Genomic DNA, 17,557 nt, shown 5'->3' on the forward strand with positions numbered 1-17,557 from the left:
ATGTGACAAGAGTCTGTAGCAAGGGAGGGTGATATTCTAATCCTAGGCTCCTCGTTCTATCCTTCACTGCACCAGGAAGGCAGGGAGAGATGTGAGAGACAGTGCTGTTTGGTTTGGGTCACGCTGAGATGTACTGTAGGAGAGAGGGCCTGGGCAGATGGTATGAATCCAGAGCTCAAGAGACAGGTCTGGCAGGAGCCACAGTTGAAAAATAGTAATGCCAGCATTTATATTCACTCTCTTTGTGCCAGGCTCTATGCCAACTGCTTTCTGTCATTGGAGCCTCACAAACCCTGGGGTTTTGTTTGTTTGTTTGTTTGTTTGTTTGTTTGTTTTAGTCAGACATTATTATTCCCACCTGAAAAGTAACCAAACTGGATCTCAGGTCACACTAGGGTGGGGCAGGGCCAGCAACTAGACCCAAGCCTGTCTGACTCCATCCCAGTGTGCTTGCTCAGTAATAGGTGGTAGATGCGGTGGGAGTGGCCAAGGCATCCCAGGGGAGTGGTAGGCTCCAGAAAACAGCACAAAGGGAGGAAAGTGGGGGAAGCTACATCGAGGGATGAACAGAGCACGATCTCTTCAGAAATGGACAACCATTTGCTCTTTAATCTGCAGAATGTCCCACCCCGGAGGTGCGAGGATAGGAACAAAATGACCTCTCACTCCATGGGACAGTCAAAAGGTTGGGGAAGGTCACATGGCACCACAGGGGTCTAGGCCAGGCCTCAGGAAGCCCACACCTTACAAATGCAAACAGCAGCCCCTTCTCAAGCCCCTCCCCCACCGTGATTCCCACTCTTGGGGAACACAGAGGTAGTTAAAGGAATTTTCAAGGTGTGCCCCGTGACTCCCTCATGCCTAATAGGCCTTTCCTAGGCACTTTGCCCCATGCTCACTTTGAAAGGGGCTCTTGGGGACCCTCAGACTCAGTATCAGTGCAAACAGGGAGAACTCCCACTCAGAGGAAAGCTACAGAGCAGCTTGTGTGCATAACAACCGCTGCTCCCTGATGGCAATGACCTGGCCTTGCTGTCTGAAGCAGGGACACCCCCTACCCACCCACCCACAGAAGGCTGTGCTGGGTCCCTAGTCTGAGTATGGCCAGGCCCATCTTCAAGAGGCAGCCTCTGCTGCAGTCCAGGCTCCTGAGCCCCTCTGCATCCACTCCTACTCCTACCCAGGCTCCCCCAAGGCCGGCCTCTGCCAGCCCCACTGAGACCTCCCAGCCAGACAGAGCTGTCTGCTTGCATACTTGTCACACAGTGGGACAGCCCTTCGCCCGCCCCCTTCCCAGCACATGTTCAAATCACCACGAAAACTTTCCCAAACCACTGCACGCACACTTCCACATTCCAATTCAGTGGGTCCAGGACAGCGTCAGGACAGCAACTCAGGGGCCCCATAGCCCCCTCTTCATCCTGAGAACCAACTCTGCACTGTAGCTGCTAATCCATTTAAATCTTCAGTACACAGCACTGCTTCCAAAGAATGTTTTTTCATTGGACTTAAAAATTCTCTAGGGGGTGAAGGTGCAGCTCAAGTGACAGGCTCTGAGTTCAAACCCCAGTATTACCCCCAAAAAAAAAACCTCTTCAAAAGTCCTATCATCCCCACTTTGCAGGTGATAAGATTGAGACTCTGAGAGATGTCATTGTCAATGTCATCCAACCTGATTCCCAGGTCCAATGTGCTTCCCATGACCTCTTGTCCCTGGAGGTCCCCACCCACACCTAGGCTGGGAGGTGGGGGCGTCCTTTTGTTGGGCCCTTGAGAGCTGAAGGTCCTTGGGGTCAGGAAGCTCGGTGATACAGTATCTAGAGCACCTCCGCAGCCAAGGAACAGATTTGGCAGTAAAATACACTTCACCTCCTGTTCTCCCCTCTTATTTTCCAGGGCTGCTCCCCAGTTTTCAACCTAAACCCCTGTGGCCTTAAAATTATCCAAGTTCCTCTTGTCCTGCTCTACGTAGAGAGGGAAACAGCAGGTTTCTCCCTTGGGTATATTCACCACAGGGTTTAAAGATCTCCCCCAAAGTGCCCATGTATAGGATAGGGAGCACGGATGCTTCAGCAGTGTGTGTGAGAAGGAAATAAATGTTCTGTCTGAGGTCTCGTGGCTGCCCTGTCACATGACACAAGGCTGGAAAGTCTGAGACTGTTCCTGAGCTGAGCAGATGGCCCCTGCTGTACCACCTTCCACTGGAAGGAGGACGTCAACAATTTAAAAAGTTACATTCACAAATGGAACCAGATTCTGGGATAGGTGACCAGACAGGTAAGGAACCCACAAGCCATTCTGTGCAGAGGCTTCTGGGAAGAGGAGCCAAGCAGGTACAGGTAGTCTGGGAAATCCCAAAGGATTCAGAGATCAGGGTGGATTAGAAATTGGCAGGGTTCACCCCAGAGGACAGCAAGGATCAGTGAGGCCAGTATTGGACTCACATAAGAAAGAACTTTCTACTAGACACATCTCTAAAGAAGATATATAGCCAAGCATGGTGGCACACACCTGTAATCCCAGTACTAGGGAGGCTGAGGCAGAAGGATCTCAAGTTTGAAACCAGTCCGGACTACATAGAGAGTTTGAGGCCAGCTTGGGCCACATTGTGACATCCTATCTCAAAACAAGAACAAATGTCTACTATTTAAAAAAATAATAAAGGATGCTGGGTGCAGTGTGTGCACCTACAGTCTCAGCTACTGGGAAGGCTGAGGCGGGAGGATCACTTAAACCCAGAAGTTTGAGGCTAGCCGGAGTAACAGTAAGAAAGAGAGAGAGGAGGGCTGGCAGAGTGGCTCAAGCAGCCTAGCAAACATGAAGCCCTGAGTTTAAATCCAAGTGCCACTAAAGAAAAAAAAAAAAGAAAGAAAGAAAGAAGGAAGGAAAGAGGGAGAGAGGGAGAGAGAGAGAGAGAGAGAAAGAGAGAGAGAGAGAATGAGAAAGACAAGTAGCATTGGTGAGGATATGGAAAACCGGAACCTTTGTGAACTCTGTGAGTGTAAAATGGTGCAGTCACAGTGGAAAACAGTGTGGCCTTTCCTTTTAAGTTTTAACAAAACTTAAAAATAGAATCACCATTTGTGCAGCAGTTCCACTTCTGGGCAGATACACAAATGCTAAAAGCAGGGACTCAAACAGATACTTCCCAGCTATGTTCCCAGCAGCACCATTTGAAATATCAAAGACAGAAGCAATCCTAGTGTCCATTGACAAATAAGTGGATATTTTTATATCCATACAGGAGAATATTATTTGGCCTTAAAAAGGAAGGTAATTCTGATTAGCACTATAGCAGAACAAACCTTGAAGACTTTACACTAAGTAAAGGACAAATCCTGTATGATCTCTGATCTCCTTTACTGGAAATACCCAGAATAATCCATCTCAGAAACACAAAGCAGGCATGGCACTGGTGGCTCACGCCTGTAATCCTAGCAACACAGGATGCAGAGATCAGGAGGATTGCAGTTCAAAGCCAGCCCAGGCAAATAGTTCGAGAGGCCCTATCTTAAAAATAACCAGCATACAAAAGAGCTGGTGGAGTGGCTCAAGTGGTAGAGTGCCTGTTGGGGGAAGGGGTGGGTGAGTGGGGAGTTATTGTTTAAAGGATGCAGAGTTTCAGTTTTGCAAGATGAAAAAGTTCTGGAGATGGGCGGTGGTGATGATTGCACAACAATGTGAATTATTACATGTCACAGAACTGGACACTTAAAAACAGTTAAAATAATACATTTTAAGTCAGGTACCTTCTACCACAATTAAAACTGTTTTGAAAGAAGCTCAGTGGTAGAACACTTGCCTAGCATGCCCAAAGCCCTGGGTTAGATTTCCATCACTGGCAGGAAAAAAAGAAGAAATTTTCTAACAAATTCCACATCCTCCAGCCCCAGACTCTGGAGTGTTGGAATTACATGTGTGTGCCACCTGCAGCGTCCAGCTAAAAACAAGATTTCTTAAAGCTGCTGTGACTAAAGTAAGTAACTGGAGACAGAAGGTAAAACAGGCATTGTTGGTTGGCTTGTTCTGGAACACTTCCTCTGCAGTGTTAGAAGTGACTCTCTCCCCTCGCAAGGCCACCAAGTGGCTTTGAATACTGAAGTTCGACATTCAGATAATGAATGTGTTTGGGCTGAAAGTTTATACGAATCAAAGAAAACCATGAATAGGTTAACCCAATCTAGGGGGGTGTTCTGACTGACTTAAATGGTTTTCCTAGGAAAGATTTAGTAGTTAGACCCTCCTTCCCATCCAGGTCATAGCAGGTCAGAACTTGTGAGAAGAGGGTCTAACAAGACCACTGCCTCCAACTCTTTGCTATTTTGGCAGGCGGATAGGCATGGGACTGGGGTTTAAACTCAGGGCTTCATACTTGCAAAGCAGGCAATCTATTGCTTGAGCTACAGCTCCAGCCCATTTTCCTCTGGTTATTTTGGAGACCCCCTGGGCTGGTCTCAAACCACGATCCTCCTGATCATAGCCTCTTAAGTAGCTAAGATTACAGGCTTGCCTCTAGTTCTTGATGCACAGGCAGCAGGGAAGGAACCACAAAGACCCAAGCTGGATCTGACAGTACATGCTACGTACATTCAATGGGGATGACCCCCTAATCCCCATCCCATTCCTCCAGCCCTTCCCAGGACAGCAAAACCAGTGACCCCACAGCACAAAGCCACACAGAAAAGCAACATCCTCCAATATCACATTCAACATGGAGAAAAATGTGCAACCTATACTTAAAAGTCTTCTTTCTCCCTGGGCCCAGAGCTGGAAGAAAGTGGCAAGGGGAGGGGATAGAACTGAATAATTGATGTCCTTTTTCTTTTTTCCTTTTTTCTGCACATGCATCTAACAAATGCTTTTTTTATTTGCCAAGTATTTAGAAATGATTAGCTTGGTTCAGTCATGTTCCAAGGGTAGAGAGACTTGACCCAAAAGTGAGTCTGGGAGCCATTCTACAGTACAAATCCTGGGACTCTAGCAAGCATGCTACAAAGGGTGGTGAGCCCTGGGTGATCACTCTCTGCCGTGGCCAGGGAGACTCCTGCAATCTAAGTCTGCTAAATCCCAATGCATCATGGCAGGCTAGACAATATCTCAGGTGGTTGTATCAGGATTTTTTTTTAAAAGGCACCATATAAGCTTGTCATTTAGAGTTAAGAAGGAGTCCAGAAATTTTATGCAGCCATGAAGAAGAACAAAATGTTATCATTCGCTGGTAAATGGATGGAATTGGAGAACATCATTCTGAGTGAGGTTAGCCTGGCTCAAAAAACCAAAAATCATATGTTCTCCCTCATATGTGGACATTAGATCAAGGGCAAACACAACAAGGGGATTGGACTATGAGCGCATGATAAAAGCGAGAGCACACAAGGAAGGGGTGAGGATAGGTAAGACACCTAAAAAACTAGCTAGCATTTGTTGCCCTTAACGCAGAGAAACTAAAGCAGATACCTCAAAGCAACTGAGGCCAATAGGAAAAGGGGAACAGGTACTAGAGAAAAGGTTAGATCAAAAAGAATTAACCTAGAAGGTAACACCCACGCACAGGAAATCAATGTGAGTCAATGCCCTGTATAGCTATCCTTATCTCAACCAGCAGAAACCCTTGTTCCTTCCTATTATTGCTTATACTCTCTCTACAACAAGATTAGAAATAAGGGCAAAATAGTTTCTGCTGGGTATTGGGGGGGGGAGAGGGAGGGGGCGGAGTGGGTGGTAAGGGAGGGGGTGGGGGCAGGGGGAGAAATGAACCAATCCTTGTATGCACATATGAATAATAAAAGAAAAATGAAAAAAAAAAAAAAAGGAGTCCAGAAAAAGAGTTAGGAACAGTCAGAGAGCAGGACTAGAAATGGGAAAGGCCGCAGTCAGGTATTCTAAGTCCTTTTGGATTTCTTTACCATGGAGATGTATTCATTGGTAACATTTTTTGGGGAAAGAGGAGGATACTGGGGTTTGAACTCAGGGATTTGTGCTTGCTAAGCAGGTGCTCTACCACTCGAGCCACACTTCCAGTCCATTTTGCTCTGGTTATTTTGGAGATGGGGGTCTCACTTTTTGCCCAGGCCAGCCTGGACCATGACCCTCCTACTTTACCCTTCCCACTAGAAGTGTTGACAAGTGGATGGCATGGCTGCATCCCTCTATTGGTTGAGATGGAGTCTTGCTAACTTTTTATCCCAGCTAGCCTCAAACTAAGGTCCTCCTGAGCTCATTCTCCCAAGTAGATAGGATTACAGGCATAAGCCACTGGCACCCAGCCATTGATAACAATTTTAAAAGTTAAAAACAGAAACTCCCAAGGGTTAAAAAAAATTTAATTGTGCAGTTGCTAAACAATACACTTTCAAAAATATGTGATAACATAAGGAATGCTCATATACATGCATAAATGTACCTAGAAAAAAGTATACTAAAATGTTCCCATGGGTTTTTTCCTAGGTGGTAAAAATACTGGTGATAATTATTGTTTTTCATGTTTTCTTGGAATTTTTTAATGTTTTATGACAAAAATGCTGTTATGGTTTGGATATGAACTATAACCTCCCCCCCAAACTCATGTCAAAGGCTTGGTCCCCAATGCAATGTTCAAGGGTGGGGCTTTGGGGAAGTGACTGGGTCCTGAGGGCTCTGACCTAATCGATGGATTGATCCATTGATGGATTCACAATTGATGTAGCATTGAGTTGTGGAAACTGAAAGGTGCAGCCCAGGTGGAGGAAGTGAATCACTGGGCCGGGGGGTGGTGCTCTTAAAGGTATACCTTGTGCCCTGTCCCTCCTTCTCAGGCTCTGCTTCCTAGCTGCCATGAGGAGAACAGCTCTGCTCCCACCATTCCCTGTTCACCATGCTGTCCTGCCTCACCTCAGACCCAAAGCAATGGATCCAGCCAGCCATGGACTGAAATCTCTGAAATGGTGAGCCAAAAGAACCTTTCCTCCCTTAAGTTGTTTTCTCAGGTATTTTGTCCCAGCAACAAAAAGTGACTGACACCCACTCTAGTTTAAATAATCCCCCAAAAGCAATGATTATTACTTTTAACATCTTTGAAAAGATAAATAGCACTGATAGATAAAATTTTTTACAATGCCTCCTACTCCACTGTGAGTGATTCCTACCCTCAGCCCTCTTTCCTGTTGCCTCTCCAGCTGGGCTGGCCTAGCCTACCAGAAGGTGAGAAGCACAGGGAGAACCAAAGGCCCAGTCACCTGCCAGCTCCAGTGGTCGAACATTCAAGAGAAGCCACCTTGGACCCTCCAGACCTGACAGTGGCTGCACTAGCGATCCAGAAAAGAAAGGCCAGCAGACAAACTGCTGGCTGACTTCAGAAACTTGAACAAATAAATGGTGGCTGTTTGAAGCCCTAGCTTTGGGGTGACTTGTCCCACAGCAAAGCTGAAACCTCCCATCCTCCCTCCACACCCATCAAAGTACCTGTCCAGGGAGTGCCTGTGACCTGCCGGCTCCACTCACTCCACATACCAAGCCCAAACTCCTCCTGGGCCCGGAGCTGTACCACATGCCTCATGCCTCGCAAGGCATCATGGATGATGCAGCGGTGCTGAGTATCCTCAACCTGAGGGTGGGAGACATCATGACTCTGGGTGGACCCTGGTGGGGCAGCACCACAAGGAGGGGTGCCCTCAGCCACCCTGCCCTCCAGCAGGCAGACAGGCTCATGCCACTCTGCCACACAGGCTGATGGTTTTAGTCACTGTCCCAACCCTTTACACGCCAGAATCCTGACAGCCACAGCCCTTGACGTGCTTACAGCTCAAATCTCCCCCTTGTCATGCTCTTGTTCCCTCAGATAGGCTCGCCAAGAGGAGACTGGCCTGGCATCATTATCATTTTATAAATGAGGCGACCAAGGCTCACAATGCTAATGGCTTACTCATCACCGTGCAGGGAGGAAGCAGGACCTAGAACCCATTTTCTTTCCTTTCTTGTAACCTTCCACCACCTCCAAGTGTCTAGGGCTGCTTCTCTGTTTAGAAATAGAAAAGAATTTACCATCAACGTTGTGAACGTCTTTGACCATTCGGCCCGGTATCGGAGCTCAAATCGCAGCCTGTAGAAATTCGAGTTCCAGGAGTGGGGGTTTTTCCAGGTAACATTGAGCCAGCGGGGATTTCCAGCCATGGCAGTGACCATGATGTCAATGGGTGGGTCAGGCTGCACTGTGGGAGGAGGAGCAGGGCTTCCATGCAACAGCAAGCATGGTGCAGGGGGCAGGCCCAGGAAGAGTCTGCAGAACGCTGTCTAGGCAGGCAGGACCCCCAGCCCCAGCCCTAGTCCTTTCCCCATGCAATCTTCCCCACCCCCACCCCCAAGTGCTGGGGATCAAACCCACAGCCTTTCACATGCTAGGTCACGCCCCCGCCCCCATGCACGTCTTGACAGGACCTTCATCCATTACAGTCAGACCTCCTGGTAAGCCATGCTCACTAACCCCCTCCACTCCCATTTCCCTGCCCTCTCCCAGGGATAAGGAATATTAAATCAAAAGAGAAAGACTCCTCTGCAGGGAGGGGAGAGCTTACTTACAGATTCCATAGCCCTCAAACGCCTCCTCACTGCTGGATCTGCTTCCCACACCATTAGCAACACACAGGGTCACTGCGTGGTAAGACTTGTCTCCTTCTGGAATTGGCAACTGGCAGGAGAACTTCTGCGACTCCTGGGAATACTGGCACGGCTCCTGGAAGTCCTGTGCCGGGACTTTCTTTCTGTGGGACCAACATAAGGGCAGGGCTGCTATGTTAGTTTCTGTTTGTTTGGTTTTTTTTTTTTCCAGGAGGGGAAAGAAGCCCAGGCCCAGGGTTTAAAAGCTCAGACACTGAAGTCTAATCCCAGGCCTTAAATCCCTGCTGCAGACTACTAGCTGTTAGTAGTTTTTGTGACTTCAAGCAAGTTATTCAGCCTCTGAGTTTCTGTGTTCTCACTTGAAAATGGGAATATTGGTAGTACCATCTGATAGGGGTTCTATGAAGGTTCATCAAACCATCTGTATGTGGTGGTGGAGCATCTGTAATCCCAGCACTAGGAAGGCTGAGGTAGGAGGATTAAGAGTTCAAGGCCATATTGCCTGGGCTATACGGCAAAACCCTGGCTCAAAACTAATTGAAAAATATGAGCTGGACTCTAGTGGCTCACGCCCGTAATCCTAGCTACTCGGGAGGCAGAGATTAGGAGGTTTGCAGTTCGAAGTCCAGGCAAATAGTTCTCAAGACCCTATCTCAAAAATACCCAACACAAAACAAGGCTAGTGGAGGGGCTCAAATGGTAGAATGCCTGCCTAGCAAGCATGAGGCCCTGAGTTCAAATCTCATGCCTGCACTCCAAGATGCAAAAGTGAAGACAACCACCTGCCTGCCTCGGGGCACTAACAAAAAGCCCCACCCTCAGATGTGAGGCGGTGCCCTTGGAAATGCGTTAGCACCACAGAAGCACAAGATGCAAGAGGGCCTCATTGGGAGGTAACAGAATTTCTGGCAGGCGAGTCCTGAATTCTGGAGACATTTGATTGAAGACATTGGAGGTGAGTCACACACCATCCCACTTGACCTGGAAGCCTGAGACCTCACCCATCTATGACACATGTGGGCAGGTGAGGCCACTGCAGACACTCGCCCTACGGCTGGGATGACAAGTCACTAATCACTGTCTTGGTTTTGAACCCTGGGCCCAGGATGTGTCCAGTGGGACAAAGTCTTAGTTCTGGGGAGCCTTTCCACCCTTGCGCTGCTGCCCTTCAACACCACAGAGGATTCCATCCCCTTAACCTGATAAGGTGGAGTTGGCGCTGGAGAGCAGGGCCCAGCCTTGTCCCCCTGGTGTCTCTCCCATAGCCACAGCATGGCTCCTAGTCCAGGGCAGACGTTACTTCCCCAGGCACTAGGGTTAGCCAGTGAGTAACGTGGTGGGGTGAGGACACAAAGGCAAGTGCACCCCAGAGCAAGGGCAGAACACATATACCCTCTTTCCTGGGGCCTGTGTCACCCCCAGCCTCAGGGTCCAGGTGGGGCCTGTGGCTCTGGAGTCCCCCTCCTACTTTTCTCAGTGTCATGGGATCCTGAGGCTCAGGAGGAGGGTGTGCCTTTTCCTGTGGACAAAGGTGCAGGGTGGAAAGTAAAGGCACCCTGCATAGAACATGCCATCCATAGAGAGCTGCCTTCCAGTTCTGAATGATGTGTATCCAAACTCAGCCAGGCTGCAAGACTTTCCAGTCTCCCTGACCTTGGGTGTTTGCTAAAGGTCCTGATGTCAGCTGTGACATTTGCAGATGGGTAACTCCCACTTTTCTGCATAGAGGCCAGAACGTCAACCTTACTACCAGCCTTCCTAGCAACTCTTTGGGGCCTGAAAGCCAAAGTGTGTTAAAGTCACCGCTCTGATTTTCTGACATGGCAGCTCTCCCTTATCTGTGGAGGATACACCCCCAGCAAAGGCCTGAAACCCCACGTGTGCCCTGATTTCCTGCAGGCCCGCAGCGTCGCCACACAGTGCCAGAGTAGTCTGTCCTGCCATGACAGACAGGGTTGCATCGCTGCTTTGAGCTTTGAGCCATTATTAAGCAGGGACTGTTTAGTTGAGCGCAAACACCGGTAACTGAGATGCTAAGTGACTAAGTGAACAGCGTGGTGGGCTAGACTAAGCAATGATTCACCACCTGGGCAGGACAGCACACGATTTCATCAAGCTACTCAGAATGGCACAATTTAAAACTCATGAATTGTTTATTTCTGGAATTTTCCACTTAATATTTTTGGCCACGGTTGACCGAGGGTCACCCCGGATAAGGGGGCTACTGTACTCTGATGACTGACCACTGACCGCTTAACTCAGTTGTAAACATCTAGACTATGGGGGGGGCCATGACTCAGGCTGGAGACAGGCAAGGCTGCAAGGCTGTGATGGTTTTCATCATCTTCTACCTCCTATACATCAAATTAATCCCATCTCACGTTCCCCAATTTATGTCAGCTTCTAGTGGCAGGGCAGGGACCCCAGGCAAGCATGACTTCTGTTCCCCCCACCCCTTCCCTCCAGCTCCCCACCCATGACCACTTCCTGTGACCTGCCTTTGTAATGAAAAAAGCCTGAGATGCTCACAAAGTCAAGGCGCTGATAGTGGTCTTCCCTCTCCCAGGACCATTTATCTTCTTCAAAGCAACACAAACCCTTTGGACTTTAGTTGAATCAGACAGCCCATCGTGGGACTGCATTCCCAACAGAGTCACTTAATAGCTAGATGACCTTAAAGAAATCCCTCAGTCTCTCCGAACGTTGGTTTCTCTATTTGTTTAGTGATAAACATGACACTCACTTCCCATTGCTAGCTCAATTGCATTAATAGCTCCCAGCACACACCCAGCCCAGGACAAGGGCTTAGTTCCTTCTTTACTCCCCTCTTCCTTACCCCAAAGGAATTATTTAATTATTTTCTCAGGTTCTCTCTCTCTCTCTCTCTCTCTCTCTCTCTCTGTCTTTGAAGGTGCTGGGATCCAAACCCAGGGCATCACACGTGCTAGGCAAGTGCTCAATCTATCACTGTGCTACTCCACTTCTACCTTAAGAGCTACTTTCTACTAATAAAATTTTGCAATCCCTGCTCAGTCAGTTCCAAGGGGTTCCTTTGAGAGCCCCACCACTGCTCTGGGGAGTCAGTGAGAATGGATCAGACATAGACACACAGCCTGTCCACCCAGAGCTACTTACAACTTCTTCACCAACAGCACAGCCTTGGTCATCGGGGACAGGGCTCTCTGAGGACTCCACTCGCAAATAACGTTGCTGAGGAGACTCTTCCGAAAGCAGGAGATCTGGGGTTTCTCAGGAGGAACTGAAAGAGAGCACAGCAGGCTGAGGAGGCGCAAGGCTTCCCGGGAACACACCTGCCCTAGAGCAACCTGGAGCCAGCATGACCCAGGGTAGCCCAGCCAAGCTAAGCCACGTGCAGACCTGATAGAGACTGGGAAATTAAGATACACAAATCCCCATGACAGGCTGACAAGAAGATCCTGGGCTTTGGAAGAGAAACACTATGTCTGGACCTTCTGTCTAAAGCAGTGAGCAGCTAATCCAAAAGGGGAAGGCTTTGAAATCACACAGACTTGCTGTGTGGCTTTCAGCAAGTGCCAGGCTCCTTTCACTTTCCTTACCTGTAAAATTCACTGATGATAACATAGGAAAAAAATTTGTTTTTCAGTACTGGAGTTTGAACTCAGGGCCTTGGCGCTTGCTAGGCAGGCAGTCTACCACTTGAGCCACTCTTACTAGTGATGACATAATAAGAACACTGCTTTCCCTCCCAGGGTCATTGGAAGGATTACATGAGAGGCAATAAAGAAAGGTGCCTTAGCATAGGGTTTGCACACAGGGCATGGGCTCTACGAAGTCTTTACCTAGAGGTAAAGGAGCTAAGAACCTGCTAATTCTAGAACAGCTAATTTAAGAAGTCAGTATGTGCTACACAGAGTTTTCAGCACTCCGTGTACTGAAATCTTTGCAACACTTTCAGGTAAGATAATAGAATTAACTTTATTTTACCAGGAGAGTCTGAGAGGCACAGAAGGTATGCTGCAATGAAGGAGCAAGATTCAAACCAGGCTGCCTGGCTCCAAGCCCCATGCTACTAACCAACCCACCATTAGGCCAGACAGACAGCATCTACTACCAACCATGTGCCCCCTCTCCCCCCACCAGCAGGAATTCCCTCTAGTATCTCACTGGCAGACATCAGTGTGCTTTTTCCCAAAATTCTTGGGCCAAAGAAATAACAGAAGTTTAAAGGATCAAGCAGGAAATCTTTCTGGAATGCACAGCACCATGTTTCTTACGGACATTGGAGCTGCCCTGAGAGCCATGTCCAAGGACCCTGAAGACACAACTCACCATCCACCAGCAGGTGCACAGTCCCAGCCAGGTGGTTGTCCAGGAAGCAGGAATAGTTCCCAGAGTCGCTGAACTGCACTGACCTCAGAAGCAGCCTCCTTCCCACACCAACCGATCTTCTGTGTTGTGAGCTGGCAAGCACCCAGTGAACAGCTCCACTGTCTGCTGGTTCCTCCCCTGGGCAGGTGAGGGTGACGCTGGCCCCTGGCAGGCTGGTCACCACATCACTTGCCACATCTGGAGGAGAAAAAAACTCAGTGAGCCACAGCAACCTGAAATTAGGACTTTGTTTCTGATTTAGAGAAGCTTTAGAGACCTCAGTACTATGATTCTGGAATCTATCCATGGTCCAGGTCTTGTCACCTCTCCCTGGAATAGTACAATGGCCTCCAGGAGCCTCCCAGCCCACCCAGCTGCCTGACTGTGCCTCCTCAAGCCAGGACATAGCTACCCCACTCCCTTGATTTAAAAAACCCTTTAAGCACCTGCGACCACCATAAGATGAAGTCCAAGCAGTTCTGCGTGACCCAGAGGCCTTCCACCTTCCCCTGACAACCTCTGAGGCCTCATCTCTCACCACCCCCTCAGAAGGTTCAGAGCCACTCCCCCAGCTCCACCATGCCTTCCCACTCCTTTTCCTCCCACACAACCCTCACAACGGCAGCCCCTACTTCAGGTCTCAGCCTCAACATCCTTTTCCTTACCTGTCCCCCAGTTGGATTAAGCCTCTGTTCGGGGCTACCTTCCCCTCTGCATCACCCATCCCCCATCACGTGCTATGACACAATTACCAAGTCCAAGTCTGTCTTCCTGGAAAGAGTCCAAGCACCACAAGAATAGTGTCTAAAACATTGCCTGACACATGGCAGGTGCCCATTGAGCGTGTGACGAATGCGTGAGTGAGTGAGGCACCTGAAAATGAATGCCAGGTACCTAAATGAGCCTCCTGACATGCACAAGTCCACCAGAAGTCTCAGAATCACAGGGTCTAGATGGTAACTGATTCAGATCAGGAGTTGTACCTAAGACAACCAAGAGGAGAACCACACAGCTGGGAAAGTGAACCAGGTCTTCTGACTCTCTGCTCCATGCTCCCTCCAGTACCCAACACCTACTGATTCAATAGTTAGGGCAATGTTGTTTTTATTCTAGGAACTAAATATGGAAATAAAAAAAGAACAACCATTCTTCATTCCCTGGGGAAAAAATTGTGTGTGCTACTACTACTCAAGGAAAAGGAGATTAAAGATTACAGAAGTAAGCAAGGCACCAGTGGCTCATGCCTATAATCCTAGCTACTCAGGATTAGATCAGGAGGATTGAGGTTTGAGGCCAGCCCCAGGCAAATTGTTCAGGAGACCCTATCTTGAAAAAAATCTATCACAACAAAGGGCTGGTGGTTCAAGCAGTAAGAGCGCCTGCCTAGCAAGTATGAGGCCCTGAGTTCAAACCCCGGAACCACCAAAGATTACAGAAACAAGTACACTGATTTTTTGTTGTTGTTGTTTTTGTTACAGCTTATAGGGTCACAGAATCTAAGATAAAAAATTAGCTCAACTTCTTTGGACCAATAATAAAATTAATCCAACCAGCTGAGGGACTGGAGAGGCTAGGGAATATAGCCAGAATTCACTTTAAGCACACTTGGTCCTTTAAACCAAATATATAATTACGGATTGGCAAGCAGCAGCAATAGATCTGATCAAAGATTTCAGAAAGGCCAGCAGCTGCCTGAGCACCTCACCTCACCCTGGGACAAAAGACAAGCACAAGTGTCTCTCTTTGACCTACAAAGCCTTTTTGCTTGGGAGGTGTTTTTATCTCAAGCTTGGCAGCCTGTCCTTCTTCCCACCCCATCCAAGATGGCCACCAGAGAGGAAGGAGTAAGGATCAGTGACTCCCAGATGGGCGGCAACTCACAAGGCAGGGTATCCTGGCTGTCCCCTCAGACACTGACCATGTCCAGGGACCAGGAACATGGGGCTCCAAGGGACAGAGGTAGCTTCTGCCTGGCATCAGTCCTTGTCTGGCTATGAAGAAACCTTTCAAGCTTCTTTCTCACTTCACCACTTGGATGCTTTCTTCCCTGGCACTGTCTACTTGAGGTTGGCAGAAAAAGGATGGATACAATGCCAGGATGGCAGCCATTCTTCTAATGTTTTCTCTCTTCACCACCAAAGCCCTGGACTTTGAATAAAAAAATGTGGAATGTCACTGTGTGGCCAGGAGAGTTGAGGGAGTTTCATTAGACCCTCTGGCCCTACTTCCTCCCATGGTGGGCAAGGGAGGGTCTCTCTCTTTCTACATGACAACATTCAAGGAAGGTGCAGCAGCCAGGCACCATGAGGAGGACATCATCAGGCATCAGAGAGCCCCTGCCTGTGAGGGAGGCACTCCCTGCTGCAGAGCTGGCAAGGAGCACACAGTGTCCCGTGTCCATCAGCCAGTCCAACACCCTAGGTAAGTCAAAGCCCACTGAGGGCAGTAAGGGGTTGACGTCTGTGCCCACAGGGCTTCAAAGAGTACCAAAAGCCCTAATTACAGCATAGCTTTCATAATAAGCTTTGACAATATATTTCTAGTATTTCATTATTTCTCAAATGCATCACACAATACTGAACACATGAAAATTAATATAAGTAATATTCATTAAAATTATGAAATATAAAACACCCAACAGCTCTTGGCAACCTAAAAACTTGTAACATGATCATTTACCTCTGAGGCTTCCTCTGGGCTCCCCCAACCTCCCCTCTATACACTTCACATTTGAGGTTTATCCTCTCTTACTTTTAAAAATAGGTTCACTACTTCTGAATCTCTAAATGATTTTCGAGCTTTATCTAAATGGCTGTATGCCATCTTCTGTGGCATGCTTTTTCATTCATATGTTTTCGTGTCGTTTACATACAGAGGCAGTTCATTCATTTTCACTTCTCTGTAATATTCCATTGTGTGACTCCCATTGAGGGAGGTCTGGAGTCCTTTCCATTGCTTTGTGGCTACCAACTCTCTTGAAAATGTTTGAGCTTCCCAAAGAGTGAAATTGCTGGTTTTGGTGTGTACATGTGTGTCCCTTTCTTTCAGAACTGAACACATGGTCCAGTTAAATCCTATGAGCACCTGATGAAGACAGCTACCACATCCAGTCCACATAGTGACTTCCATCTCTGCCTGAATGCAGTTAACTTTAGAAGACCCTTCTAATTACTCTATCAATAATTTTACTGTCCCATTTTCCACTGGAGAAAACCTAACGCAGACATCAAGTCCATGCCCAAATTATGGACTTGGAGGAACAAAGATGGAGGCCCTGACAGAAGAGGGCTGGGTGCTGGTGGGTGGCTCCATTGCCATGCTTGCAGCAGCCTCCATCGGCTGAAGAGTGGCTATGAGAATTCACAAGGCAGTTTAGGAGCATGTAACACAACACACACAAGTGCAGTTTGCATGAAAGTCCAAGGTAGGGTCAAGGACCATGGACAGCTCATCTTTTCCTTACCACTTTTCACAGGCTGGCATCCTGAGCTCTAGTCAAATGCTACAGGATGTTTCAGTCAGCCACATGACACGTGTATAGCAGTGGTCCCATGAGATCATGACAAAACCAAGAAGTTCCTACCATCCAGCGAAATCAGCTGGAAGTTTGGACCACTACACTTACTCATGTGTTTGTGATGATGCTGTTATGAGCAAGCTATTGTGCTGCCACTCTTTTTTATTTATTTATTTTTTTTTTTGGTGGGATAGATAGATAGAGGGTTTGGGCTGAGGGCTTTGCCTTTGCCGAGCAGGCACTACCTCTTGAGCCACATCTCTAGTTTTTCGGCAGTGGTTATTTTGGAGAAGGGTCTCACAAACTATTTATCCAGGCTGAACTCAAACCTGGATCCTTCTGATCTCAGCCTTCCAAGTAGCTAGGGTGATAGGGGTGAGCCACTAACACCTGGATTCCTTTTTTTTTTTTTTTGCTGGAGTTTGAACTCAGAGCCTCAGTCTTGCTAGGCACGTGTTCTACCACTTGAGCCATACCCCTAATCCCTCTTTTTTTGTTGTTTTTTGGTGGTACTGGGGATTGAACTCAGGGCCTCATGCTTGCGAGGTAGGTGCTCTACCTCTTGATCCACTCTACCAGCTGCCCCCTCCATTTATTTCTTAAAGAAGATTTACTTCCTGTAAAACAGCATGCTATGTTATGCTGGCGCCAAACACTTCTATTTACTATATCTCTTGATACCATCAAGAGACCACGTCAAGGACTGACCTATACCATCTAGTTTGCACAACTCTATGTTGTTCACACAATAAAATCACCTAACGACACATTTCTCTGACCATATCCTCATCATTAAGTGATGCATGACTGTGTATTGTATGCACGTCCCCACCCCACCCTCAACCCCACAATGACTACAAGACTCTAAGATTCTGCTCGCCACGCATCAGAGAACTTAGTAAGTGCTTAATACCTGTTAGGTGCCCACAGGGACAGGGTCTCCACCCCAGGAACTCCCAGGAGCACAGTGGTTGAAATAGTGCCCTTCTTGTTGTGTGATGGGCAGACCCTGCATTGGGGATCAAAGAAGCCAGATTTTCACCACTAGGAAATGCAGAAGCAAGAGAAGGAGTCTGGAGCCAGAGGGAGCTCCCTCTT

General features: G+C 48.0%; 1 protein-coding gene across 2 annotated transcripts in view; it reads right to left on the reverse strand.

Annotated features, from left to right (window-relative positions):
- The window catches only part of Il6r (interleukin 6 receptor), a 52,436-nt gene that overhangs the window by 19,216 nt on the left and 15,663 nt on the right, over positions 1 to 17,557 (reverse strand). For both annotated transcript variants that reach the window (XR_002212543.2, XM_020166223.2), the window contains exons 2-6: positions 12,904 to 13,140; positions 11,728 to 11,851; positions 8,554 to 8,735; positions 8,020 to 8,186; positions 7,441 to 7,582 (exon numbers count right to left, since the gene is read on the reverse strand). Coding sequence is in view for 1 of the 2 variants with exons in the window: in XM_020166223.2 (XP_020021812.1) it covers positions 7,441 to 7,582; positions 8,020 to 8,186; positions 8,554 to 8,735; positions 11,728 to 11,851; positions 12,904 to 13,140 (852 nt within the window). In the remaining variant the exon portion in view is untranslated. The remainder of the gene's footprint in view (positions 1 to 7,440; positions 7,583 to 8,019; positions 8,187 to 8,553; positions 8,736 to 11,727; positions 11,852 to 12,903; positions 13,141 to 17,557) is intronic.

Source organism: Castor canadensis, chromosome 11 (genome assembly GCF_047511655.1).
Source record: "Castor canadensis chromosome 11, mCasCan1.hap1v2, whole genome shotgun sequence".
NCBI classification, from domain to species: domain Eukaryota; kingdom Metazoa; phylum Chordata; class Mammalia; order Rodentia; family Castoridae; genus Castor; species Castor canadensis.